Source organism: Erythrolamprus reginae, chromosome 8, assembly GCF_031021105.1.
Source record: "Erythrolamprus reginae isolate rEryReg1 chromosome 8, rEryReg1.hap1, whole genome shotgun sequence".
Classification (NCBI taxonomy): domain Eukaryota; kingdom Metazoa; phylum Chordata; class Lepidosauria; order Squamata; family Dipsadidae; genus Erythrolamprus; species Erythrolamprus reginae.
The window spans coordinates 51,842,099-51,865,967 of record NC_091957.1 but is presented as its reverse complement, the minus strand read 5'-3'; the positions used below and the strand labels follow the sequence as shown (position 1 = coordinate 51,865,967).

The 23,869-nt window shown below is 41.4% G+C and overlaps 1 protein-coding gene across 1 annotated transcript in view; it reads left to right on the top strand.

Moving 5' to 3' along the window:
• Nucleotides 1-23,869, top strand: part of STAG2 (STAG2 cohesin complex component) — a 45,783-nt gene that overhangs the window by 18,406 nt on the left and 3,508 nt on the right. The window contains exons 12-31 of the mRNA XM_070759887.1: nucleotides 2,471-2,578; nucleotides 3,735-3,846; nucleotides 4,548-4,665; nucleotides 5,284-5,387; nucleotides 6,187-6,279; nucleotides 7,259-7,348; nucleotides 7,573-7,776; nucleotides 7,984-8,054; nucleotides 9,724-9,811; nucleotides 9,938-10,018; nucleotides 11,632-11,724; nucleotides 13,301-13,475; nucleotides 14,602-14,741; nucleotides 15,611-15,712; nucleotides 16,604-16,752; nucleotides 17,932-18,060; nucleotides 18,745-18,950; nucleotides 21,867-22,056; nucleotides 22,151-22,258; nucleotides 23,000-23,126. Coding sequence (XP_070615988.1) covers nucleotides 2,471-2,578; nucleotides 3,735-3,846; nucleotides 4,548-4,665; nucleotides 5,284-5,387; nucleotides 6,187-6,279; nucleotides 7,259-7,348; nucleotides 7,573-7,776; nucleotides 7,984-8,054; nucleotides 9,724-9,811; nucleotides 9,938-10,018; nucleotides 11,632-11,724; nucleotides 13,301-13,475; nucleotides 14,602-14,741; nucleotides 15,611-15,712; nucleotides 16,604-16,752; nucleotides 17,932-18,060; nucleotides 18,745-18,950; nucleotides 21,867-22,056; nucleotides 22,151-22,258; nucleotides 23,000-23,126 — 2,488 coding nt within the window. The remainder of the gene's footprint in view (nucleotides 1-2,470; nucleotides 2,579-3,734; nucleotides 3,847-4,547; nucleotides 4,666-5,283; nucleotides 5,388-6,186; nucleotides 6,280-7,258; nucleotides 7,349-7,572; nucleotides 7,777-7,983; nucleotides 8,055-9,723; nucleotides 9,812-9,937; nucleotides 10,019-11,631; nucleotides 11,725-13,300; nucleotides 13,476-14,601; nucleotides 14,742-15,610; nucleotides 15,713-16,603; nucleotides 16,753-17,931; nucleotides 18,061-18,744; nucleotides 18,951-21,866; nucleotides 22,057-22,150; nucleotides 22,259-22,999; nucleotides 23,127-23,869) is intronic.

The following is a 23,869-nucleotide window of genomic DNA, read 5'->3' as shown; positions in this document are numbered from 1 at the left end:
TTCTCACCGACAACATTGCCACAAAAAGCCATATCTGCAGACAGGGGGGCACGAGATCCAAGGCCCTCATGAGGGAGGCCCTCAAGTTAGGCCTTTGGGCGGAAAAACATCTTCGGTCGCTCCTAGCCGACCACATCTCGGGGAGCCTCAACGTCCAGGCGGATTGGCTATCTCGAGCAACGATAGACCCAGGAGAGTGGAATCTCCATCAAGACCTGTTCCATCAAATCAGCCTCAGATTCGGCCTACCAGTTCTGGATCTCTTCGCGACCAATGCGAACGCCCAACTCCCTCGCTTCTTTTCCAGATTTCCATCCCCGGGAGCGGAAGCAATCAATGCCCTCCGGAGTCCATGGCCTCCAGGCCTACTTTACGCATTCCCTCCAATTCCAATTCTCCCGGACGTGATTCACAAGGTCCTCACCGAGAGGGCCCGAGTAATCCTAATCGCCCCTCATTGGCCCCGCCGGCCCTGGTTCGCGGATCTCCAACAGTTGTCCGTCCAGGACCCTTGGCGACTCCCCGTTTCCGGGGATATGCTGCGGCAGGGGGCCTCATTCCATCCAGACCCGGAGTGGTTCCACCTCACCGCCTGGCTGTTATCAGGAGAGACTTAGAACTGCGTGGCCACGACCCCGATACAGTGGAGGTCATTTTAAAGGCCAGAAGGGGTTCGACCAATCGAATCTACGACCATACGTGGTCCAAGTTTCACCAGTGGTGTCTACAGGAAGGCCTTTCTCCCCTGTGCATCCCCATACACAGGATCATTTCCTTCCTTATGCAAGGTTTCCATCAAGGACTTTCCACCAGCACCCTCCGGCGTCATCTGGCGGCCATTTCCTCTGTCCTAGCGGGGCCCCGCAGACAGCCTCTCCGTTCCTTTCCAGAAGTTCAGGAATTCCTCAAGGGTATAGCCAACCTCAGACCTTCCAAGGTCCACAGGTATCCATCCTGGGATTTGCCTCGGGTTCTCCATTCCCTCACGCAGGCACCATACGAACCCCTAAAATCGGCGTCCCTCAGGTATCTATCCTTTAAAGTAGCATTCCTGGTGGCTATTACCTCTGCCCGACGCATTTCGGAGCTGGCTGCCCTCTCAATCAGGCAGGACCTCTGCCAATTCCATCAGGACAAGGTAGTCTTGCGACTGGACCCCACCTTCTTACCCAAGGTCAGTTCCATGTTCCACAGAACACAGGATATTGTCTTGCCTTCCTTCTGTCTCCAACGGGACCATCCCTTGGCAATTAGATGGCACACCCTGGATCTCATCAGAGCGCTGAGGATCTATATCCAACGCACAGGACCCTTTCGGAGGTCAGAAGCACTTTTTATAGCCTATCACCCCAGAGTCATGGGTACCAAAGTGTCTTCAACAGTGATTGGCCGTTGGATCAGAGGGACTATATCTAAGGCCTACGAGTCGGCCTCCCTTTCAGTTCCAAAGAACATTACAGCGCATTCCACCAGGAGCGCAGCCACCTCGGCCGCTTGGGCGACTCAAGCCCCGTTGGAGGAGGTCTGCAAAGCAGCCACTTGGGCCTCGCCAAATTCCTTCATCAGGCACTACAAAATTGACTCTTACGCTTCAGCGGACGCTGCCTTCGGCAGAAGGGTACTCCAATCCGTTATCTCACACGATAGCAATCTAACCCCACCCTAGGGACCATCTATTGGGTATGTCCCATGTGACTGCTGGACCCGCTCCTTCAGTACAGAGAATAGGCGTTGATTGCTTACCTGAACGCCTCTTCTCGTACGGTGAGCGGGTACAGCAGTCACTTCCCGCCCTTGTATGTGTCTTCTTTACTTTCCTATAACCTTTCTTCCTCTAACAATGAGAGTTGAACACTACAGAGCTTCACAGCTGAGCCTAGTCTATGGATTCGCGAATTCTGGGGAAGGGGCGGATCCAGCAAGCTTTTTTAACACTAGGCTCAGTTCCACCGGATTGGACATGAGCAACCCATGTGACTGCTGTACCCGCTCACCGTACGAGAAGAGGCGTTCAGGTAAGCAATCAACGCCTATTTCAATGATGTGTACTATTTTCATCAGAGAAGTAGATAATATAATCTCATATTCTATACATTCCATTTTTAGACCAGCACATTTCACTCACTCCCAGTATAGAGATGTTGTATTTGCAGTCACTCACTGCAGTTGTTAAATTGGTAACCCAGTTGTTAAGTGATTCTGGCTTCCCAAATGACTTTGCTTGTCAGAAGGTCACAAAAGGGAATCACATGACCTTGGACACTACAACTATCATAAATTGGAGTCAGTTGCCAAGCATTCAAATGTAAATCATGTGACTGTGGGAATGCCTCAATGGTCATAGGTGTGAAAAATGGTTGTTTTTTTTCACTGGCATTGTAACTTCACATGATTACTAAGTGAACTGTCGTAAGTAAAAGACCACCTTTTTTGCTTGCCTTTTTAACAATTAATTACTGCATTTTTTCAGGAGTAGTGAAGAAGTTCTGACTGCAGAAGACTGTGAAAATGTCTATCATCTGGTTTACTCAGCTCATCGACCAGTGGCTGTAGCAGCAGGAGAATTTCTGTACAAAAAGTAAGGAGAAAGTAACATTTCATTAAACCAGGGGTCTGCAACCTTAAACACTCAAAGAGCCATTTTGGATTCCTTTCCCAAAGAAAAGAAAACATCGGGACCCACAAAACCTGGGTGGGTGTGGCCAACTCGATGTCACTCACTTCCACCAGTCACAGGACTCCCTAGCCACCCCTATCCAGGCAATCATTAGAGCAGAGAACTGGTTGTTAAAAAACACCGGGAACAATAAAATCCTTTTGACATCTCTCTCTTTCTTTCTCTCTCTCTCTCTCTCCTCCTCTTCTTCCCTCCCTCTCTCTCTTCCCTCCTCTCTCTGTCTCTTCCCCACTTCTCCATTATTATTATTATTATTATTTTATTATTATTTTTTAGATTTGTATGCCGCCCCTCTCCAAAGACTCGGGGCGGCTAACAACAATATAAAAAGACAATGTAAACAAATCTAATATTAAAAACAATCTAAAAAACCCAGTTTAAAGAATCACTCATACATACAAACATACCATGTATAAATTCTATAAGCCTAGAGGGAAGGGAAATTTCAATTCCCCCATGCCTGACGACAGAGGTGGGTTTTAAGGAGATTGCGAAAGGCAAGGAGGGTGGGGGCAACTCTGATATCTGGGGGGAGCTGGTTCCAGAGGGTCAGGGCCGCCCCAGAGAAGGCTCTTCTCCTGGGTCCTGCCAAACGACATTGCTTAGTCGACGGGACCCGGAGAAGGCCAACTCTGTGGGACCTAACTGGTCGCTGGGATTCATGCAGCAGAAGGCGGTCCTGGAGATAATCTGGCACGATGCCATCCCCCTTACCTTCTCAGGCCAGGCAAGGACTGATTGGGAGGGGAAAGTGAGGGCTGGGGACAGCCAGTGGTGGGATCACCTGACGGAGCCACAGCAGAGGGCCCAAAGAACTGCATGCAGCTTAAGAGCCGCAGATTGCTAACACTTGCATTAAACCAACTATAACTTGTGAATTGGACATTGAGCTGAATCACTGAGCCATTTAGATAAAGTTCATGGTTCCCCACATGGACAATTGAGAATTCCAGTGGAGCAACTAAGAACTAAATCTGTTATATATGTCAAGAACGTTTTTTTATTTTTAGCTAACTCTGTATAATTATGCTTTCTCTCCCCCCCCCTCCCCGGGAAGGCTTTTCAGTCGCAGAGACCCTGAAGAAGATGGAATTCTTAAAAGAAGAGGAAGGCAAGGTCCAAATGCTAATCTTGTCAAAACATTAGTATTTTTCTTTTTGGAAAGTGAGGTATGTACACATGCTTTACTCTTTTGTCATACTCTGTTCTTCAGAAGTATTTTTTTGTATGTGCTTTCTGTTGAGCCAAATTAAGTTCCATTTTCTTAGGAAGAAATAGCCTATGACTGTGCAACATTTTGTAAACTTAATCCATATAACTATACTAATGTATCGTAGTTCCTTAAGAAAAGCTTCCTTTAATTATTGTGTAGCTGAATGTACTTACAGGAACATGGTGTAAATTTATTCGTGTCCCAAGCATTTTAAATACCGTTGCAAGACATGATATCTTTGTAGGTCTGATTCTATCTATCTTGTGTATGCTTGTTTATAAGAACCTCCAAATTCAACCCTAATTCTGATCAATATTGAAAATATTAATGATGTAAGAATGTGGGAGAGAGGAAAGATAATAATTGTCTTTCCAAGAAGGTTGCTACCTAATAAGGATCATTTCAATTGCGAAGCCAGTTGAAATCCAGTAAATTTGGCGAGCAAGTTTTAGTTGATTAAAAGTAATTTCAAAAAGTGAGAAGAAGACATGATAGACCCGAGGCAAATATCACAACATTTTTTATCACACAGATGATGCCTTTCTTCTACAAATATACATTTGTTCCCTTAAATTACAAATGGCGTTTGCCTTTTTAATAGCACTTTTGGGAAGCTTTTCATAAAATGCATAGTAAACACCTCTGGCTCTTTTTCAGTTACATGAGCATGCTGCTTATTTGGTGGACAGCATGTGGGATTGTGCCACTGACCTTTTGAAGGACTGGGAATGTATGAATAGCCTTCTGTTGGAAGAACCCCTAAATGGAGAAGAACGTAAGATTTCACTCTTGTTTTGAAAGCGTGTTTTAAAATGCACATAGTTGTCCCTAACTTCAAGAAAGTAAGAAATTCAACCAAATCATACAAGTAAAAATGAAATAACTTTGAAAACATTGAGTAAGTAAAGTTTAGAAATTATGATCATGTTGATTTGAGTATTCAAATTTTTACAGAAATGCCCTATGATAACGTGTCTAAAATGAATTTATTTGCAAAAATGAGCAGTTAAAATGATTAAACTGTAGTAGTAATTTCTAATTATTGCTAGCATATTTCATTCCAAATAAAAATAGAGCAGTTATTTCATTAAATATTTATATTCAAAAAAACTTTTGATTAAGGGGCCTGGAAAAACTTCCAACTCAGATTTCAGGTGTAAGACTTTTAGGTATTTTTATGTATTTCTTCTTAGATCAGGTTGTTTTCTGTTTAATACTGGTGTCGTAATAGTAGCTAATTTAATGTACTAATTTGCAAGATTTAATTTGAGGTACAAAACAAAAGAATTTATCAACAATTCTTGTGATTAAATCTTACGTTCAAGTGGTTCTTAACATACATGATTAAAAGAAATTACATTTTTCTATTTTTTTTTCTTTTTAATAATTTCAGCTTTAACAGACAAACAGGAAACTGCACTAATTGAAATAATGCTGTGTACAATTAGACAAGCAGCTGAATGCCATCCCCCTGTAGGAAGAGGAACAGGAAAACGGGTATTTTTTAAAAATACTAATATATTGTCCAGCTAATTTTAATGATTTTTTAAAGAGAAAAATGAAGTTTTCCACTATATTGGGTTTTGAGCCAGTGTGCATTACATCAGCAGTAGAATCACAGTTGTTGGAAGAAATATCAGGATAATGTATAATTTCAAAGAAAATTATGCACTAGCCTTTAACATTTCCTATTCCTTGTAATATTACTGTGTGCAATTCAGAATAAGTGTATAATGTCATCTCTTTGGAATCAGAATGCATGCCTAGAGTAAGGCAGTGAAAACATGTTATTTTTAGCCTGGGTAATCTTCTATTTCTGGGGTCAGATTGAACCATTTGAAGGTCTTGAAAAATCCCAAGCTTGTTTGCTTGATAACAGTCATAGCACTTAATTCTAATTTTTAGGTAAAAACATTACACATCAGAATTCTGGTGACTTTAAAAAAAGCCGTACAACGAAATTTATTTGCAACGCTGTCGTTCTAAAGCGGCTCGGCCACCTACTGCATTCCCTTTCTTGAGCATATGTTAGTGAAAAAAATTGATTGCTCTGAATGGTGACTTGAAAAAGTTGCTTTGGAATAACAGAATGTCACCTTTGGAAGCACTCTAGAAATGATTTCTTAATTCTGAGAAAATTGATCCTTCTTGAAATGTAGTTGAATTTGGCTCATGTACCAGATATTGCCCATTAATGAATCACATCTTGGGTTTGCATCCAACAGATGCTGATAATACTAGTCTTTAATCCTGCTGATCTTTCTTGTTTTCTTGTTTGTTTTGTTTTTAACCTTAGGTCCTTACAGCAAAGGAGAAAAAAACTCAGTTGGATGACAGAACTAAAATCACAGAGCTTTTTGCTATCGCACTTCCTCAGCTTTTAGCAAAAGTGAGTGTGATTTTTCTTTTTCTTTCTATGTTGATGACATAGAATCCCAGCGACCACTTAGGTCCCACAGAGTTGGCCTTCTCCGGGTCCCGTCAACTAAACAATGTCGTTTGGCGGGACCCAGGGGAAGAGCCTTCTCTGTGGCGGCCCCGACCCTTTGGAACCAATTCCCCCCAGATATCAGAGTTGCCCCCACCCTCCTAGCCTTTCGTAAGCTCCTTAAAACCCACCTCTGTCATCAGGCATGGGGGAATTGATACTTTCCCTCCCCCTAAGATTATAAAATTTATGCATGGTATGCTAGTATGTATGATTGGTTTCTAAATTGGGGTTTTAAATTAACTTAAATATTAGATTTGTTTACATTGTATTATTATTGCTGTGAGCCACCCCGAGTCTGCGGAGAGGGGCGGCATAGAAATCTGATTAATAAATAAATAAATAAATGTTTGTCAGGCCCAAGAAACTAGGGGCTGTAATAGAGTTCAGAAGTACGATGAGTTTATTTCATGCTACCTTATGAATCTGATCTACTAACAGTCAAAACAAATTAGATAAGAATTAACAGAATTTTTGTGGAGTGTAGTAACTCCAAATGGATGACATGGTTGACCCCGCCCTCCGACTCCACCTGTTCATCTCCTACAATGATTAAGTCACAGTTGCATAAGAAGGTGTCTTGTAATAAAGTAAATAGTTGATCAGCCTATTTGATAAAATTATTATTGGTGACACCTTTCCATGTTTTCAAAAAGTGTGGAGGTTTTTTAGCTCTTCCTGAAATTCTGTCTTGCTAGGTTTCCTAATATTTTGTGATGCATTTAGATTAGATTAGAGGAATGATTGCTAATTCTGTGTCCCCAGTGTCTGATACTGAACATTTTAGATTTTTTTAAATGAATTTGGATTTATGAAAAGTGAGAAACTGATTTTATGGGGAACTCTTTGGGATTTAACTAATTGTCATTCATCTCCACAGTATTCTGTAGACGCAGAGAAAGTCACCAACTTGTTACAGTTGCCACAATATTTTGATTTGGAAATCTACACAACAGGGAGATTAGAAAAGGTAAGCCAAGTAAAAAGATCCATTTGACCCAAGGCTGGCTTTCCCTTGTGGGCTCTGCAGCTGAAGAAACGGCTGTTTGTTACTGTCACAACAATTAAACCCAATTCTCCTGGAGCAAGAGACTGTGATGGGGATGAGCAAACGGGAATTTGAACAAACACACCAGAAAATCGATGGATGGTTGATTATTATTTATTTGTTTTGTTTTTTGGTCTGTTTACTAGCATTTGGATGCCTTATTACGACAGATCCGGGATATTGTAGAAAAGCACACAGATACTGACGTTTTGGAAGCTTGTTCTAAAACCTACCACGCCCTCTGTAACGAGGAGTTCACCATCTTTAACCGAGTAGATATTGCAAGAAGCCAGCTTATAGATGAGCTAGCAGATAAATTCAACCGGCTTCTTGAAGATTTTCTGCAGGAGGTGTGTATCTTTTTTCTTTCTCTGCCTCTGTCTCTGTCTCTATCTCCTTCAAGTTACAATTTTATCTCCTCTTGCTTTTCATTCACTTTGCAAACAAATACACTTCACATATTGGTTGAATACTTCTTAATTTTAAAGTAGAGCAGCAGGTCATCCTTTGGCTTCATGAAATCACTGAATTGCAACTCTGCAACTTTTTAAACCTAGGGAGAAGAACCGGATGAAGATGACGCTTATCAGGTTTTGTCAACATTAAAGCGAATTACTGCTTTTCACAAGTAAGTAAAGCAACAGCTTGTCCACCTTTCACTGGTCTTAATTTTGTTTGTTTATGAGAAGCTTTGTGAATTGTTTTATTGTATGTATACAGTGATACCTCGTCTTACAAACGCCTCGTCATACAAACTTTTCGAGATACAAACCCGGGGTTTAAGATTTTTTTGCCTCTTCTTACAAACTATTTTCACCTTACAAACCCACCGCCGCCGCTGGGATGTCCCGCCTCCGGACTTCCATTGCCAGCGAAGCACCCGTTTTTGTGCTGCTGGGATTCCCCTGAGGCTCCCCTCCATGGGAAACCCCATCTCCAGACTTCCGTGTTTTTGTGATGCTGCAGGGGAATCCCAGCAGCACAAAAACGGGCGCTTCGCTGGCAACGGAAGTCCAGAGGTGGGGTTTCCCAGTGAGAGGAGCCTCAGTGAAATCGCAGCATCGCAAAAACACAGAGGTCCGGAGGTGGGGTTTCCCATGGAGGGGAGCCTCAGGGGAATCCCAGCAGTGCAAAAATGGGCGCTTCGGCTGGCAAAAGGGGTAAATTTTGGGCTTGCACGCATTAATCACTTTTCCATTGATTCCTATGGGAAACATTGTTTCGTCTTACAAACTTTTCACCTTAAGAACCTCGTCCCGGAACCAATTAAGTTTGTAAGACAAGGTATCACTGTATTTTTTTTTTTAAAGTCCACTCACTTTTTGTTTTGTTTCAACTTCTTCTGCTATGTTTTGTAGGATCGTTCTCCTCATTCTGCCTTTAATGAGTACTGATAGTAATATTAGATAGTGAAAAAATGATACCAGGACACTACTATGCATTCTGTACAGTTAGATTATTTACTCAGAATAGCAAGCATGCATCTATGTGGCATTTCTTTAAAAGAAAATAGGTTGGGGGCTAAGACAAATGGTCTTATAGTTAAAGTGCTGGCCAAGGAATCAGGAGACAGTGACTGCCACCTGAGACTATGAGTTCTAGTCCTGCCTTAGGCACGAAAGCCGGCTGGGTGACTTTGAGCCAATCCCACTCTTTCAGACCAACTCACTTTAGAGGGTTATTTGTTTGGGGGGAAATAGGAGGAAGGAGTATTAGGTATGTTGAATTATAAACAATCATATCTGAAAGTCAGATAAATAAGTGGCCAGAGCTTTACATCTCCACGGATTGGGATTTTGTACTTACATTGACACGTAGCATGGACATGGTGACTCAGTGGCTAAGATGCTGAGCTTGTTCAGGCTGGTCAGTGGTTCGAATCCCCAACGCCACGTAACTGAGTGAGCTCCTGCTACTTGTCCCAGCTTCTGCCAACCTAGCAGTTCGAAAGTACATACAAAATGCAAGTAGAAAAATAGGAACCACCTTTGGTGGGAAGGTAACAGTGTTCCGTGCGTCTTTGGCATTTAGTCATGCCAGCCACATGACTGCGGACATGTTCTCAGACAGCGCTGGCTCTTTGGCTCTGGAACAGAGATGGGCACTGCTCCCTAGAGTCGGGAACGCCTAGCACACATGCGCGAGGGGAACCTTTATCTTTTTACCCACGTAACAGAACCCAGTTACCAAAGGTGGTCATTCAGTTTTTCCATGACCACAATCACTACTTGTGCTATCAGTTCAGTACAAAAGAAACAGTGAATCAGAGGCCTTCATGCATTTATTTTATTTTTCAGTGCACACGATCTGTCAAGGTGGGACTTGTTTAGTTGTAACTACAAGCTACTAAAAACGGGCATTGAGAATGGAGATATGCCTGAACAGGTTAGTATTTTTTTTTTTGTTGTTCATGTTCCTTTGAAAGGACAATATAAAACGATAGAGCAAGTTGAGAACGATCAGACCTTACTCTCAAAACTTTTCCTTTCTTTTCTTTTTTTTGAAACACAGATAGTTATTCACGCACTGCAGTGTACTCACTATGTAATCCTCTGGCAGCTAGCAAAAGTAGCTGAGAGCAGTTCTACCAAGGTAAGTGCTGGCGACACCAGGGGAAAAATTCAGTCCGTGGAAATGGCATACGGATAATCCTTGACTTACAGCCACAATTTCTGTTGCCATGCAAGACGGTTTTTAAGTGTGTTTTGCCCCATTTTACAACCTTTTGCCACAGACGTTAAGTGAATCACTGCCTGTCTTTGTATATACCATATTGTTCGGAGTATAAGGCACACTTTTTCCACCCCCTAAGAGAGGATGAAAATTTGGGTGTGTTTTATACACCAAATGTAGCCAAAAACACCAGGCATGGAGGAGGCGATGGTCTGTAGTAATCCCTGCACCCTGGAACAGATAATTGGGGGTATTCCAGGAAGCCGATCCACCCACCAATCAGCTGCTTGTGCCGAATCAGGCTGCAATAGTGTGCTGAAGCTGATCAGGCTATTCACAACTTCTCTTTATATATAAAATATAAAGTAAATATACAATATCAAAATGTTATGTTGGGCTCTCTGGTAGACTCCTCCCAAAAATTCACAGGTACAAATTTCAGACACACACGTTTGAAAATTCAAAACAATGTTCTTTATAATGAAAATTCACTTAAACCAAGCCCTCTTTTGGTATAGCAAAGAGCACAGGTCTCCAAACAAACTGGTAATTTGTACAAGTCCCTTATCAGTTCTGTGATACTTAGCTTGCAGCTGTGAGGCAATTCACAGTCCTTCTTTCACAAAGTGAAACACACTTTGCCCTGGTTTAGTTTCAAAGCGGGGAAAAATCAGCACACAAAGGGTCGAAGTCAGCAAAGCAGTCACGAAACACAAGTATCAGATAATCCTCCACAATGGCCAAACCCACAGGCTGCTCTTTATAGCAGCCTCACTAATGACCACAGCCCCACCCAACCACAGGTGGCCTCATTTTCTTTGATAATAATCTCTCAGTTGTTGCTGCCTATGCATCGCTCTCCGCATGCGTGGCTGTATCATTAACTCTTGTTCTGAATCCAAGGAGGAGACAGATAATTGATCTCCTTCTGAGCTGTCTGCCACACTCTCCTCCTCCCTGTCACTCATGTCTTCTTGGTCAGAGGAGCCTTCATCAGCAGATTCCATCGGGGGGGGGGGGTAAGAGGCCTGCAGCATGTGGATGTCTCCCCCACATCCACAGTCCTTGGGGCAGGAGCTGGGCCAGATCTAACCACAACACAAGAGCAGGTTTACCAACATATTCAATACAAACAGAACACAAGCAGAGGAGAGGAGTTTCAGTGTGTGCGCGCATGTCTGAATGAATGAGTGCACACACACTCAGCTATACTTAATATTGGGGTAAAAACTCCATTTGAAGTACACTCAGGGTAAAAAATAGCTGACCTTGGAATAATATGAGAGTTATTTCCTCTGTGCCATAAGAAGAGGAATAAGAGAAAGAAGGGAAGGGTCTGGTTTCTGATTTGTAGAAGTAGGGACAGTGAAAGATCAAATGACCTGAATTGTAAAGGGAAGTTTTACATTACTGTTCCCCCTCCACAGAAAAAGTTATCGCATTTCTTTTAAAGAAAACCTCACTTCTATTCATCATGGAAGTATGATTCAAAATAAACACACTCACGGTTTTCATATCCTTTCATTTCTAAGGAGGACCTTCTACGCTTAAAGAAACAGATGAGAGTTTTTTGTCAAATCTGTCAGCACTACCTTACCAATGTAAATACTGCTGTTAAAGAACAAGTAAGTCGCTGATTTTAATATCTGACCATTAGATGATTTTTCATTGGCACTAACAGTTGTTTGCAGGAAAATGCAGCATTATTTGTGTGTCCTGGTGAATGAAACAGATCCGAAACGTTTGTTTTATTTCAGATTTTGCCCTGCCAACTGTATTGAAATGGGAGGGGTGTGTATACTTTTTGAAAGGGCCAAACCTGAGAAGGTGCCAAGTCACTTATTTGTTTAAAAATAATATAATTTCATTACTAACAAAGTCAGTACAGCTAAGGCAAAAGTACACAGTAAACACAAGAAAAGATAATGCTGTAAAAATGAATAATAAATCTGTTAGTTCCAAATAATGACTTTGAATCAACTTCTATTCAATGAGACAGTTTTATATTGTGACTATACTTGAAACAAAATGTAGTCAGGTGTATTAACACAACTTTCTAAGCGTCTATGGAAATTCTCAGTTAATCCAGATCCTGGTTGTCCCAAAGGTTTTTATTTTTTTAAGAGGCAACTGGCCTTTCTGGTTTTTCTTTGAAGATGTTTTGCTTCTCCTCCAAGAAACTACTTCAGCTCTGATTGGATGGTGGGGAATGACATTCCACTGGTTAATTGTTCTCACCATTAGGAAATTTGGTTGGTTCGTTCTTTGATTACTGGTTCTTGTCTTGACTTTGGGCACTTTGGAGAATAGCTTGCCCCCCTTCTTTATGGCAGCCCTTCAAATATTGGAATACTGCTGTCATGTTACCCCTAGTCCTTCTAGACATATCCAATTTCTGCAACTGTTCTTATGTCTTAGTCTCCCAGCCTAAGAAAAACCAAAAAGTCTAGTTGCCTCTTGAAAAAAACACCTTGGGGCAATGTTCTAAAGCAGGTAATTCTTTTCTTCACCATGGGACCTCCAACAGTCATTCATTCATTCAATTATTAGGTTTCTATGCCGCCCTTCTCGAAGCTACTCAGGGCGGCATACAACATTGTAAAAAAACATAATATACATGAGAAATCTAATTATTTTTAAAGACATATGCAGAGTTAGTAAAAAATCTAAAACCCCTTATGCAATCATCCACATTCATCCAATTCAATCATTCTTATCGTCCTGGGACAATCTCGTAACTCACGGCCCCCATGCCCGCTGGCAGAGGTAGGTCTTCAAAGCTTTACAAAAGACCAGGAAGGAGGGGGCGGTATGTATCTCCGGAGGGAGTTCATTCCAGAGGGCCGGGGCCGCCACAGAGAAGGCTCTTCCCCAGACATGTCTGGCTCATGGGACCTGGAGAAGGCCGACTCTGTGGGACCTGACTGGCCGCTGGGATACATGAGGCAGAAGACGGTTCTATGGGTAGTCTGATCCTAAGCCATATAGGGCTTTATAGGTCATAACTTAACACAGGTTTTACATTATGATATTTTTTCAAGCCTCCACAGACCCTGTATGATGATCTCATGCCCCCCCCCCACTGCACAGGGGTCCCAGAACAACTGTTCTAAGGGCCTCGCTTTTTAGAGGTGTGACTTGTGATAAAGATTTGTGTTTTTCTTTCTTTTTTAACAATGCCTATTCTTACTTCCCTTGCAGGCTTTCACTATTTTGTGTGACGTGCTAATGATCTTCAGCCATCAGATCATGTCAGGAGGACGTGACATGTTAGAGCCATTAGTTTATGCTCCTGATTCTTCCTTACAGTCTGAACTCCTAAGTTTTATTCTTGATCATGTCTTTATTGACCAAGACGATGATAACAACAGTGCAGGTATGGGCTGCGGAAATGTGTCTCTGTGATTTCTTTTTGGTAGCAACAAGTTCTCACTTCTCTTTCTCCTTGAATTGTAGGTTTGTTTTGGGGGTTTTTTGGGGGGGTTTTGGCTGTGTGTGTTTGTTTATTTGTTTGTTTTTACTTAGCCAGACACTGAAGTTACAACAGGAATTGTAGGCTAGATCTTGGTCTCCACAGAGTGCTTATTCGGTATCCAAAGGAAGGTGCTCAGTTTCAAAAGAGTAGGACTTTAGCCCTCTCTGCTTTGAAATGTAGAGATACAACTTGTTCAGCTTTACTTGGCCTGCTGAGATGTAGTTGTTTTTTTCCTACGAGAAAGTCTGGAATTATGTGTCTATGGAGATTCTCAGTTATCCAGGTCATGATTGTCCCAAAGATGCCTTTTTTTTCAAGAGGCAACTGGACTTTCTGTTTTTTTCTTTGAAAACGTTTGCTTCTCATCCAAGAAGTTTCTTCAGCTCTGTCTGGATGGTGGAGAATGGAAGGATTCCACCTTCCAGTCAGAGCTGAAGAAGCTTCTTCGATGAGAAGCAAACGTCTTCAAAGAAAAACCAGAAAGTCCAGTTGCCTCTTTTAAAAATTTAAAAAATCTCACATGCAAAGCTGAGAGCCTTTGAATTTTTTTCATTTTATCTTGGGTCACTTTGCTCTTGAAGCTATAGTTTAAATTTTCCTAATTTTTGATGCACTCTGAATTTTTGTAATGCATGTTTGAGGAGCAACTGTTGTCTGAACTTCCTTAAAATTCCATCACTCAGGTGATTGGGAAAAAATGACTGCAGGTCTGAAAACAAGCTTTAAAACTTACCAGCTACTCTAAGAATTTGGGTTATCTTTTTAAAGGCTTTGTTAATTCGTTAATTTTGGGACACAGAAACATGAGTTTATTTCAAACTAATACTAATGGGGACTTTAGCATTTAAATAAATCTTTTAGTCTGTTTTTGGCATGGTATTCTTTCTCTTACTATGAACTATTTATCTCGTTAGAATACTGCAGGGCAAAACCAGGTTATAAAGATAAAATTGATAACCTCAGTCCTAACTGCCCGTTCATCCAAATGCTTATCTACGTTCTTTTTTTCTTTTTCTTTTTGTTAAAGATGGACAGCAGGATGATGAAGCCAGTAAGATAGAAGCTTTGCACAAAAGAAGAAATTTGCTTGCGGCTTTTTGTAAACTTATTGTATATACCGTGGTGGAAATGAATACTGCTGCAGATATTTTTAAGCAATATATGAAGGTAAGGAAAGCCTGCAAGGAAAGGGATCTGAGATTCTCATATATAAAAATACAGAATAAATGTGGTTGTATTAAAAGTAAGGTTCTACATTTAGGCAAGAAAAACTAAAATGCACAAATACAGTATATGTGGTAGCTTGCTTAACAGTAGTAAGTGTGAGAGGGACCTTGGAGTCCTAGTGGACAACCATTTAAATAGGAGCCAACAGTGTACAGCAGCTGCCAAAAAAGCCAACATAGTTCTAGGGTGCATTAACAGAGGGATAGACTCAAGATCACATGGAGGGTTAATACCATTTTATATTGCCTTGGTGAGGCCACACTTGAAATACTGCATTCAGTTTTGGTTGGCACAATGCAGAAAGGATGTTGAGACTCTAGAAAGAGTACAGACAGGAGCAACAAAGATGATTAGGGGACTGGAGGCTAAAACATGGAACAGTTGCATGAACTGGGTATATCTAATTTAATGAAAAGAAGGACCAGGGGAGACATGATAGCAGTTTTCCAATATCTCGGGTTGCCACAAAAAAGAGGGAGCCAGACTATTCTCCAAGGCCCCTGAGGGTAGGACAAGAAGCAATGAATAGAAACTAGTCAAGGGAAGAAGCAACTTAGAACTAAAGAAAAATTTCCTTGTGAATGCTGCAACACTTGAAGTTTTTAAGAAGATGTTGGAGAACCATATGTCTGAAGTGGTGTAGGGTTTCCTGCCTAAGCAGGGGGTTGGACTAGAAAAGACCTCCAAGGTCCCTTCCAACTCTGTTATTCTATATCTGGAGCCTTTGTTCTTCATTACCAAGGGAGTCCTTCTGGATAACATTTTTATTCTAATTGAAATTGAAACTATCTGTATTTTTATCCTGATAGTATTACAACGACTACGGAGATATCATCAAAGAAACAATGAGTAAAACGAGGCAAATAGACAAAATTCAATGTGCAAAAACATTGATTCTCAGTTTACAGCAGGTATGTTTTTGCTATTCCACATACCTATATTGGTTATTAGTTAAAGACAAGCCTTTTTTAAAAAATAAAGTTTTATTAACAGTGATAAAAATAAGCAAAAGTGCATAGAACGATCTCTAGTATGATTAAAATAGTACTCTGCATGTTAGGCAAGATTCAGTTTCAAATTTAAAGAGTAGAATTTATGAAGCAATCAACTTCTAATGAAATAGAGATTCTTCCCACATTCAAACAATTCAATCTCCAGTCGAGCTGCTCAAACATTTGAAGAATCTGTTAATTATTTTTAAACAATTTCAAATTGTTTTTAAAAGTGCAGAATTTCTGAAGCAATGAGATTACATCTAATGAAATAATTAAAAGACTCTTTACACGTTTGAACAACTCAATTGGAAATAAGCTTTCATTTTGGGATCTTGGGTACCACTGTAAAGTAGGATGTCTTATCACTCGCAAATTATCCTAAAAATGGAGGAACAAGATGAATCACCCAGAGAGTTTCCTATTCCAGTTCTGTCTCTTAGTGTGAGGGAGTAGTAGAGGACCCATAGAGAACTTTTGTATTCAGGTGAACCAGAAAAACTACATTCAGGTATTTCATTGGATTTATTTCTTGCCATTAAGTGTGGGAGGTCAGCTTGTAATTCAGTAAACTTTATGGTTGTGTTTTTATAAAGTAGTTTTTAAACCTATTTTCATTCCTGCATATTTGCTGAAATGTAGGCCAAATATAATGCTGAATGGTTTATATAAAATGTGGTTTGAATTCTAGTTTCTGTAGGAGTTTAATAATGTTAGGAAACAGAGAAGGGGGGGAGTGCCTTAAAATACTCTTGAAACAGTGCTGTTCAGTAACACACAAGTTACTAGAAAAATGTTTTGTTTGTGCAGCTGTTCAACGAGATGATCCAAGAAAATGGGTATAATTTTGATAGATCGTCGCCGTCTTTCAGCGGGATTAAGGAACTGGCTCGGCGTTTCGCTTTAACATTTGGACTCGATCAGCTGAAAACAAGAGAAGCCATTGCTATGTTACACAAGTAATGATTGACTTCTTTTTTACTCTGCGAAAAATTTCTCTCCATCATCCTTTTCCTTGTCACCATCAGATCAAAAGAGCCCTCCCCACAAATAAGCAAAATTGATAAAACATGAAATAAGTAAGATAATTAAATATAGTTTACATTTCACGCTGTTCACAATAACTGATCTTTCCTACCTGTAGTCAGAACAGGAAGAGGAGAAAACATGATTGGTAATAAATATTAAAGGAATAAGTAGTTGCCCTCAGATAGGGCCATAGACATTGGTTTCTGGTGCTTATTGTGACTTTGTCCTGATATAATTAGGTTTCTTTGCTGCTCTATTAACCAACTTTAAGCCTTTATATAGTGTTTTTAGTAAAATCAGGTCTGTTCTAGATTACTGGCCATATGCACTAATTCTACTAATTATGAGGATAGTTCCAGACACATTTTGTATGCAAACTCAACCAGCACTCTTGGTTACACCAACTTGCTGCCCTTAATCTTGCACGAACTGTAGAATAAAAAATTAGAGACAAACAAATTAGAACCAGTGCATCTGTCGGAATATATTGGGTTTATATGCAAAAATATTGTGTGTGGGAAACTGCCGGTTTCAGGTAGTTTGTGCTTAAAACAAAAATTTGGGGGCTGAGGATAGAAATAACAGTTCTTCGGGATAGAACAAGATTCCAGCAAGTGGCTAAGAATGGAAAAAGCCAAGGAAACAATTGTGATTTCTAAGCAGGGAAGCAGACCCCCAGGGGAGCTGGTGGGATGTGCCACGCTGGGAGGTGCTGAGGAGGTGACAAACTCACTCTGGTTTCCAGCTGGGTTTCGTTTCCACTGAACCACAACTCAGCTGGTGTGGTTTGGCATGGTTTCCAGAATGTGATGCATTTGGGGTTTGAGCAAAACAGGTTTTTTTTTAAACTTCTTGCACATCTCTCATTTAAATGTGTCATATGTTCAAATCCTGGATCCCCCCTGGCTATGACTAAGTCTGGCTTTGACCCCAAATAATTTTTCTCTTGTAAGAGGCATATAATTTACTCCGTGTGTCTTAAATATAGCAGCACAGATTGAAATGCAATACCGTTTGTTCTTTTGAAATATTCAGGGTTTGATGTTGAGCTCTTTTGTGTCAGGAAAGCACGATAAAAATACTCACTTGAATTATTTTATTTTTTTCAGAGATGGGATAGAGTTTGCTTTTAAAGAGCCTAACCCACAAGGAGAAAGCCATCCACCTTTAAATATGGCATTTCTTGATATATTGAGCGAATTTTCTTCCAAACTTCTCAGGCAAGACAAAAAAACAGTGTAAGTGCTTTACGGCTATTTTCACAGTGTTTTAGAAGCTTAGTTAAAGGATTTTTATTTTCAGTGAAACTGGTCTTAAAACAGGGTGATTTGCTGATTTTCAGGATACGGAAGACACAAATTTCTATCAGGATCAGGGAGGAAGAAGAAATATTTTTTTTCCGGTTCATTCCAGTTGTAAAATCTATCCTTTATTTAATTGTGTTCCGGGTTTTCCAGCTTTTTGTAATTTTCTTAAAAGAGGAAATTTTTAAAAAAGATTAGTTGACACATACTGTTTATGGTGACAAAAATACACTGCTCAAAAAAATAAAGGGAACACTTAAACAACAGAATATAACTCCAAGTAAATCAAACTTCTGTGAAATCAAACTGTCCACTTAGGAAGCAACACTGACTGGCAATCAATTCCACATACTATTGTGCACATTCAACTTTGTACAAAACAAAGTATTCAATGAGAACATTTCATTCATTCAGATCTAGGGTGTGTTATTTGAGTGTTCCCTTTATTTTTTTGAGCAGTACACATTATCAGAAAATAGGTGACCGTACAGATCACCCATTACGTCTTCTGCACGAGAATTTTGAGTAGCAGCAGTAATTATCTTTATTCATTAATGAATTTAAAAGACGATCCAGGAGGTATTTCTAGTAATCCCTTGCTCCTTTTTTCTTTTGAAGGTACACTTATCTGGAGAAGTTCATGACCTTTCAGATGTCTCTCCGAAGAGAAGATGTGTGGCTTCCACTCATGTCTTACAGGAATTCTTTACTAGCTGGGGGTGATGACGATACAATGTCAGTCATCAGCGGGATTAGTAATCGAGGGTCGACAGTAAGGAGCAAGAAGACAAAACCAGCTACTGGGAAGCGGAAACTCCCTGAAGGTTTGCAGTTATTTATTGTGGCTTTCCTTGGTGTATGGGGTCTGTGCAGGTAATCCTCCAACTTACAGCCAATCAAAAGTTATAGCAGCACTGAAAAAGTGACTTATGACCGTTTTTCACAGTTACGTTGCAGTATCTTCCAGGAGGGAAGTGTTTTTAATAGGAAAGTGAACACAAGAACAAGGGGACACAATCTGAAGTTAGTTGGGGGAAAGATCAAAAGCAACATGAGAAAATATTATTTCACTGAAAGAGTAGTAGATCCTTGGAACAAACTTCCAGCAGACGTGGTAGATAAATCCACAGTAACTGAATTTAAACATGCCTGGGATAAACATAGATCCATCCTAAGATAAAATACAGAAAATAGTATAAGGGCAGACTAGATGGACCATGAGGTCTTTTTCTGCCGTCAGACTTCTATGTTTCTATGTTTCTATCTGCAGGATCACATGATCAGAATTGAGACACTTGGCAATTGGCATGTATTTTATGACCGTTGTACTGTCCGATGTTCATGTGATCACCTTTTATAACCTTCCCAGGTTGCTTTGGGCAAGCAAAGTTAATTGGGGAAGCCAGAGTCCCTTAGCCACACGATTCACTTAGGATTCGCTTAGGGGAGGGAGATTGTGGCAGAAAATTTGTAAAATGAGATAAGGCTCAATTGGTTAGCCACCTTGCTTGGCAGTGGGAATTTGGGGCTCAGTGGTGGTTGTAAGTAGAGGACTATTTGTATTTACATCCCCTACATTGTGCCATAGATCAAGAGCCTTCTTGGTTTGTTTTCCATCAGAATTGTGCCTTCTGGTTTGCATTAGGAAAACTTAAGATCAACTCTAACCAAGATTACATCCCAGTTATAATGAGACAGCTGTTGTAGACCATGCTTTGTAAGCGATGGCACCCACAGCTTACTGGAAGACTAGTGTCATGATCCCAAATAATGTACCCAAGCAAATCAGATCTCTGAATTTCTTCTTCCTCTAAGAAATTATTTCTTGGGTGCATCATATTGGCACCATCAAATGGAAAACCATCTCTAAATGTTTCCTGTGGTTTCAATATAATTAAAATAGGAAAGAACTCTTCCCCCACCTCCAGAAAAAAGGTCACAGGTCACGTGGGCCAATTAGGTTAATTGGCAGGCTCTCCAGGCACTCTTCCCCTTCCCTATCCACCACCTGTAGAGACGAGCTTGGCTCCCACGAGGAAGTTCTGTGTCTTCGTCTAGCAACACATTTCTTCCTCCTACCTCAGTCTGTGTGGCAATGGAGGAACATTTGGGATGGGGGGAGGCTTCTGCCAGTTTGGTTCAATTCAGAATTGACAGCTAGGCTTATAGCTGTGGTTCTCAACCTTGGGGTCGGGACCCCTTTGGGGGTCGAATGACCATTTCACAGGGGTCGCCCAATACCATGGGAAAAGGCAAATTTCCAATGGTGTTAGCAACAAAAGCTTCTATTCTGGCATCTCTGAACATATTTTTTACAATCCAACCAATCAGGCGTTTACAGGGGGGTGTCCCTCTGACCTCTTGCCAATCAGCTTAAAGATCTGTTGGAAGAATTGGCACTAAACTTATAGTTGGGGGTCAACACAAGATGAGGAACTGTATTAAGCGGTTGCGGCATTAGAAAGGTTGAGAACCACTGGCTTATAGCATTGCTGATGATACCTAGTTTGGCAATAAAATGTCTGCAAGAAATCCCCCTACAAAGCTCTACAGGGCATTGGACCGGATTACTTACGGGACCGCCTTCTGCCGCATGAATCCCAGTGGCCAATTAGGTCCCAGTTGGCCTTCTCCAGGTCCTGTCAACTAGACAGGGCCTGGGGACGAGCCTTCTCTGTGGCAGCCCCGGCCCTCTGGAATCAGCTCCCTCCTGAGATTCGCACTGCCCCCACCCTCCTTGCCTTCCGCAAAAGTCTCAAGACTCACTTATGTTGCCAGGCCTGGGGCAATTCGATCTAGACCCCCTGACTGCTAAACATGATGTGTGGTTGTGATTGAATTGGTTGATTGATTTTAATATATTGGGTTTTTAGCTTGTAGTTTTTAACTAATTAGATTTGTTAGATTAATTAGAACAGTGCAGTCAGGCGGTAGGGAAAGCAAGTAGGATGCTTGGCTGCATAGCTAGAGGTATAACAAGCAGGAAGAGGGAGATTGTGATCCCGCTATATAGAGCGCTGGTGAGACCACATTTGGAATATACTGTGTTCATTTCTGGAGACCTCACCTACAAAAAGATAGTGACAAAATTGAACTGGTCCAAAGACGGGCTACAAGAATGGTGGAAGGTCTTAAGCATAAAACGTATCAGGAAAGACTGAATGAACTCAATCTGTATAGTCTGGAGGACAGAAGGAAAAGGGGGGGCATGATTGAAACATTTAAATATGTTAAAGGGTTAAATAAGGTCCAGGGGGGAAGTGTTTTTAATAGGAAAGTGAACACAAGAACAAGGGGACACAATCTGAAGTTAGTTGGGGGAAAGATCAAAAGCAACATGAGAAAATATTATTTTACTGAAAGAGTAGTAGATCCTTGGAACAAACTTCCAGCAGACGTGGCAGATAAATCGACAGTAACTGAATTTAAACATGCCTGCGATAAACATAGATCCATTGTAAGATAAAATACAGGAAATAGTATAAGGGCAGACTAGATGGACCATGAGGTCTTTTTCTGCCATCCGTCTTCTATATTTCTATGTTTGTACGCATTGTTTTATATTGTATCTTGTGAGCCGCCCCGAGTCTTCAGAGAAGGGCAGCATACAAATCTAATAAATAACAATAAATAATAACAATAACACCAAGCTCCCAAGGGCCCCATGGATAACTGATCCTGTCCGAGGAGCACACAGATCCTGAACTGACGCAGAGCTGCTGCTTCCTTTGTCTTTGCAGCGGAGGAGAGCAGTAGCAGCGACAGCCTGTGGCTGAACAGGGAGCAGACCCTGCACACGCCCATCATGTTACAGACGCCGCAGCTCACGTCCACCATCATGAGGGAACCCAAAAGGTTGCGACCGGAAGAGAGCTACATGGGCGTCTACCCCATGCAACCCGAGCACCATCAGCCACCCATCGACTACAAGTAGGGTTGCTTTTAAGTGGGCTTTGCCCCCTGCTTTTATACCACACCTGTCCCCCCCCTTTTTTTTAAAAAGGAAATGTGTTATTCCTTCCAGTACGCAGGTAACATGGATGCTAGCTCAAAGGCAGCAGGAGGAAGCAGCCAGGCAACAGCAGGAGAGGGCAGCTATGAACTACGTGAAGCTGAGAACCATGCATGCCATGTGAGTACACAGCAGCTGTTGTCCCAAACTGGGCACTGGCTTTGCGCACTTGCGCACCGGTAGTTAGAAATTGGGTTGCAGTGATTTTATGCAGAGGGTAAAAGTCTTCTTAGGAGCATTAAACTTTTCCAGGGAAGGGGAAGGAAGGAAGGAAGGAAGGAAGGAAGGAAGGAAGGAAGGAAGGAAGGGAAAAGGGAGGGAGAGACAGACAGACAGACTTACTTGACTTCTGTGCCGCCCAATCCCATGGGACTCAGGGCAGCAGATAACCTCTCTGGCTAGAAAGTAGAACTATATTATTGATGGCTCAGAGAAACATCGCCAATCTTTGTATGGTTACCAAAAAGAAGAGAAATGAAATTTTTTTTTAGTTGCTGTCCAATAAATATTGAATGATGCTGAAGATTATTCAACAAACACGGGAAATAAACTTCTCAGGGGTTTGCTGTTGAGGTGTCCGAAACTTTTGAGAGTTCAAGGAGGTTCTGAAAGATATTTATTCTGATTTTTATCGGAAGGGTTTTTAAAAGATTGGGTGAGGCCAAAACAGCCTGCTCAAAATTATCAAGCCATTGGGTTTTAAACCCATGAGGGTTTAAAAGTGGGACTAGGCCTCATTACAAGTGTTAATGCTATTTTCATGATAATCTTCCATACGGGGCTGGCAGTTTTTTATGTTGAAAGAACGCTCGGTGTTGTGTGACTGAATGACACTCATATCTGTGTTTAAATGTTCTTTAGTCGACGTGGCACTAGTCTCATGGAGGACGATGAAGAGCCCATCGTCGAAGATGTGATGATGTCATCAGAAGGGCGCATTGAAGATCTCAACGAAGGCATGGACTTTGATACCATGGACATAGACCTAGTAAGAATTAGTTACTTATATTTTGTTGCAAAGCCTCCCCACCAACAAACCATTCTCCGTTGTTTAGAAGATTGGCTATATTCTATAATAGCCTTTTCCATATAAAATGTTGATTTGTCTTAGTTTAAATTCTGAGACTCTCCTCCTCCTGGATAGGTGTATTGGCCTCTTTTATGTCAGAGTTGGAGAGGAAACACATACTCCAATGACTCCGCATGAATAAATACAATTAAATTAAATCAACCCAATACAGTGATACCTTGTCTTACAAACTTAATTGGTTCCGGGACGAGGTTCTTAAGGTGAAAAGTTTGTAAGATGAAACAATGTTTCCCATAGGAATCAATGGAAAAGCGATTAATGCGTGCAAGCCCAAAATTCACCCCTTTTGCCAGCCGAAGCACCCGTTTTTGCGCTGCTGGGATTTCCTTGAGGCTCCCCTCCATGGGAAACCCCACCTCTGGACTTCTGTGTTTTTGCGATGCTGCAGGGGAATCCCAGCATCGCAAAAATGAGTGCTTCGCTGGCAACGGAAGTCCGGAGGTGGGGTTTCCCAGTGAAGGGATCATCAGTGAAATCACAGCATCACAAAAACACCAAGTCCTCGAAACCCCACCTCCGGACCTCTGTGTTTTTCCGCTGCTGGGATTCCCCTGAGGCTGCCCTCACTGGGAAACCCCACCTCCGGACTTCCGCTGCCAGCAAAGCGCCCGTTTCTGCACTGCTGGGATTCCCCTGCAGTA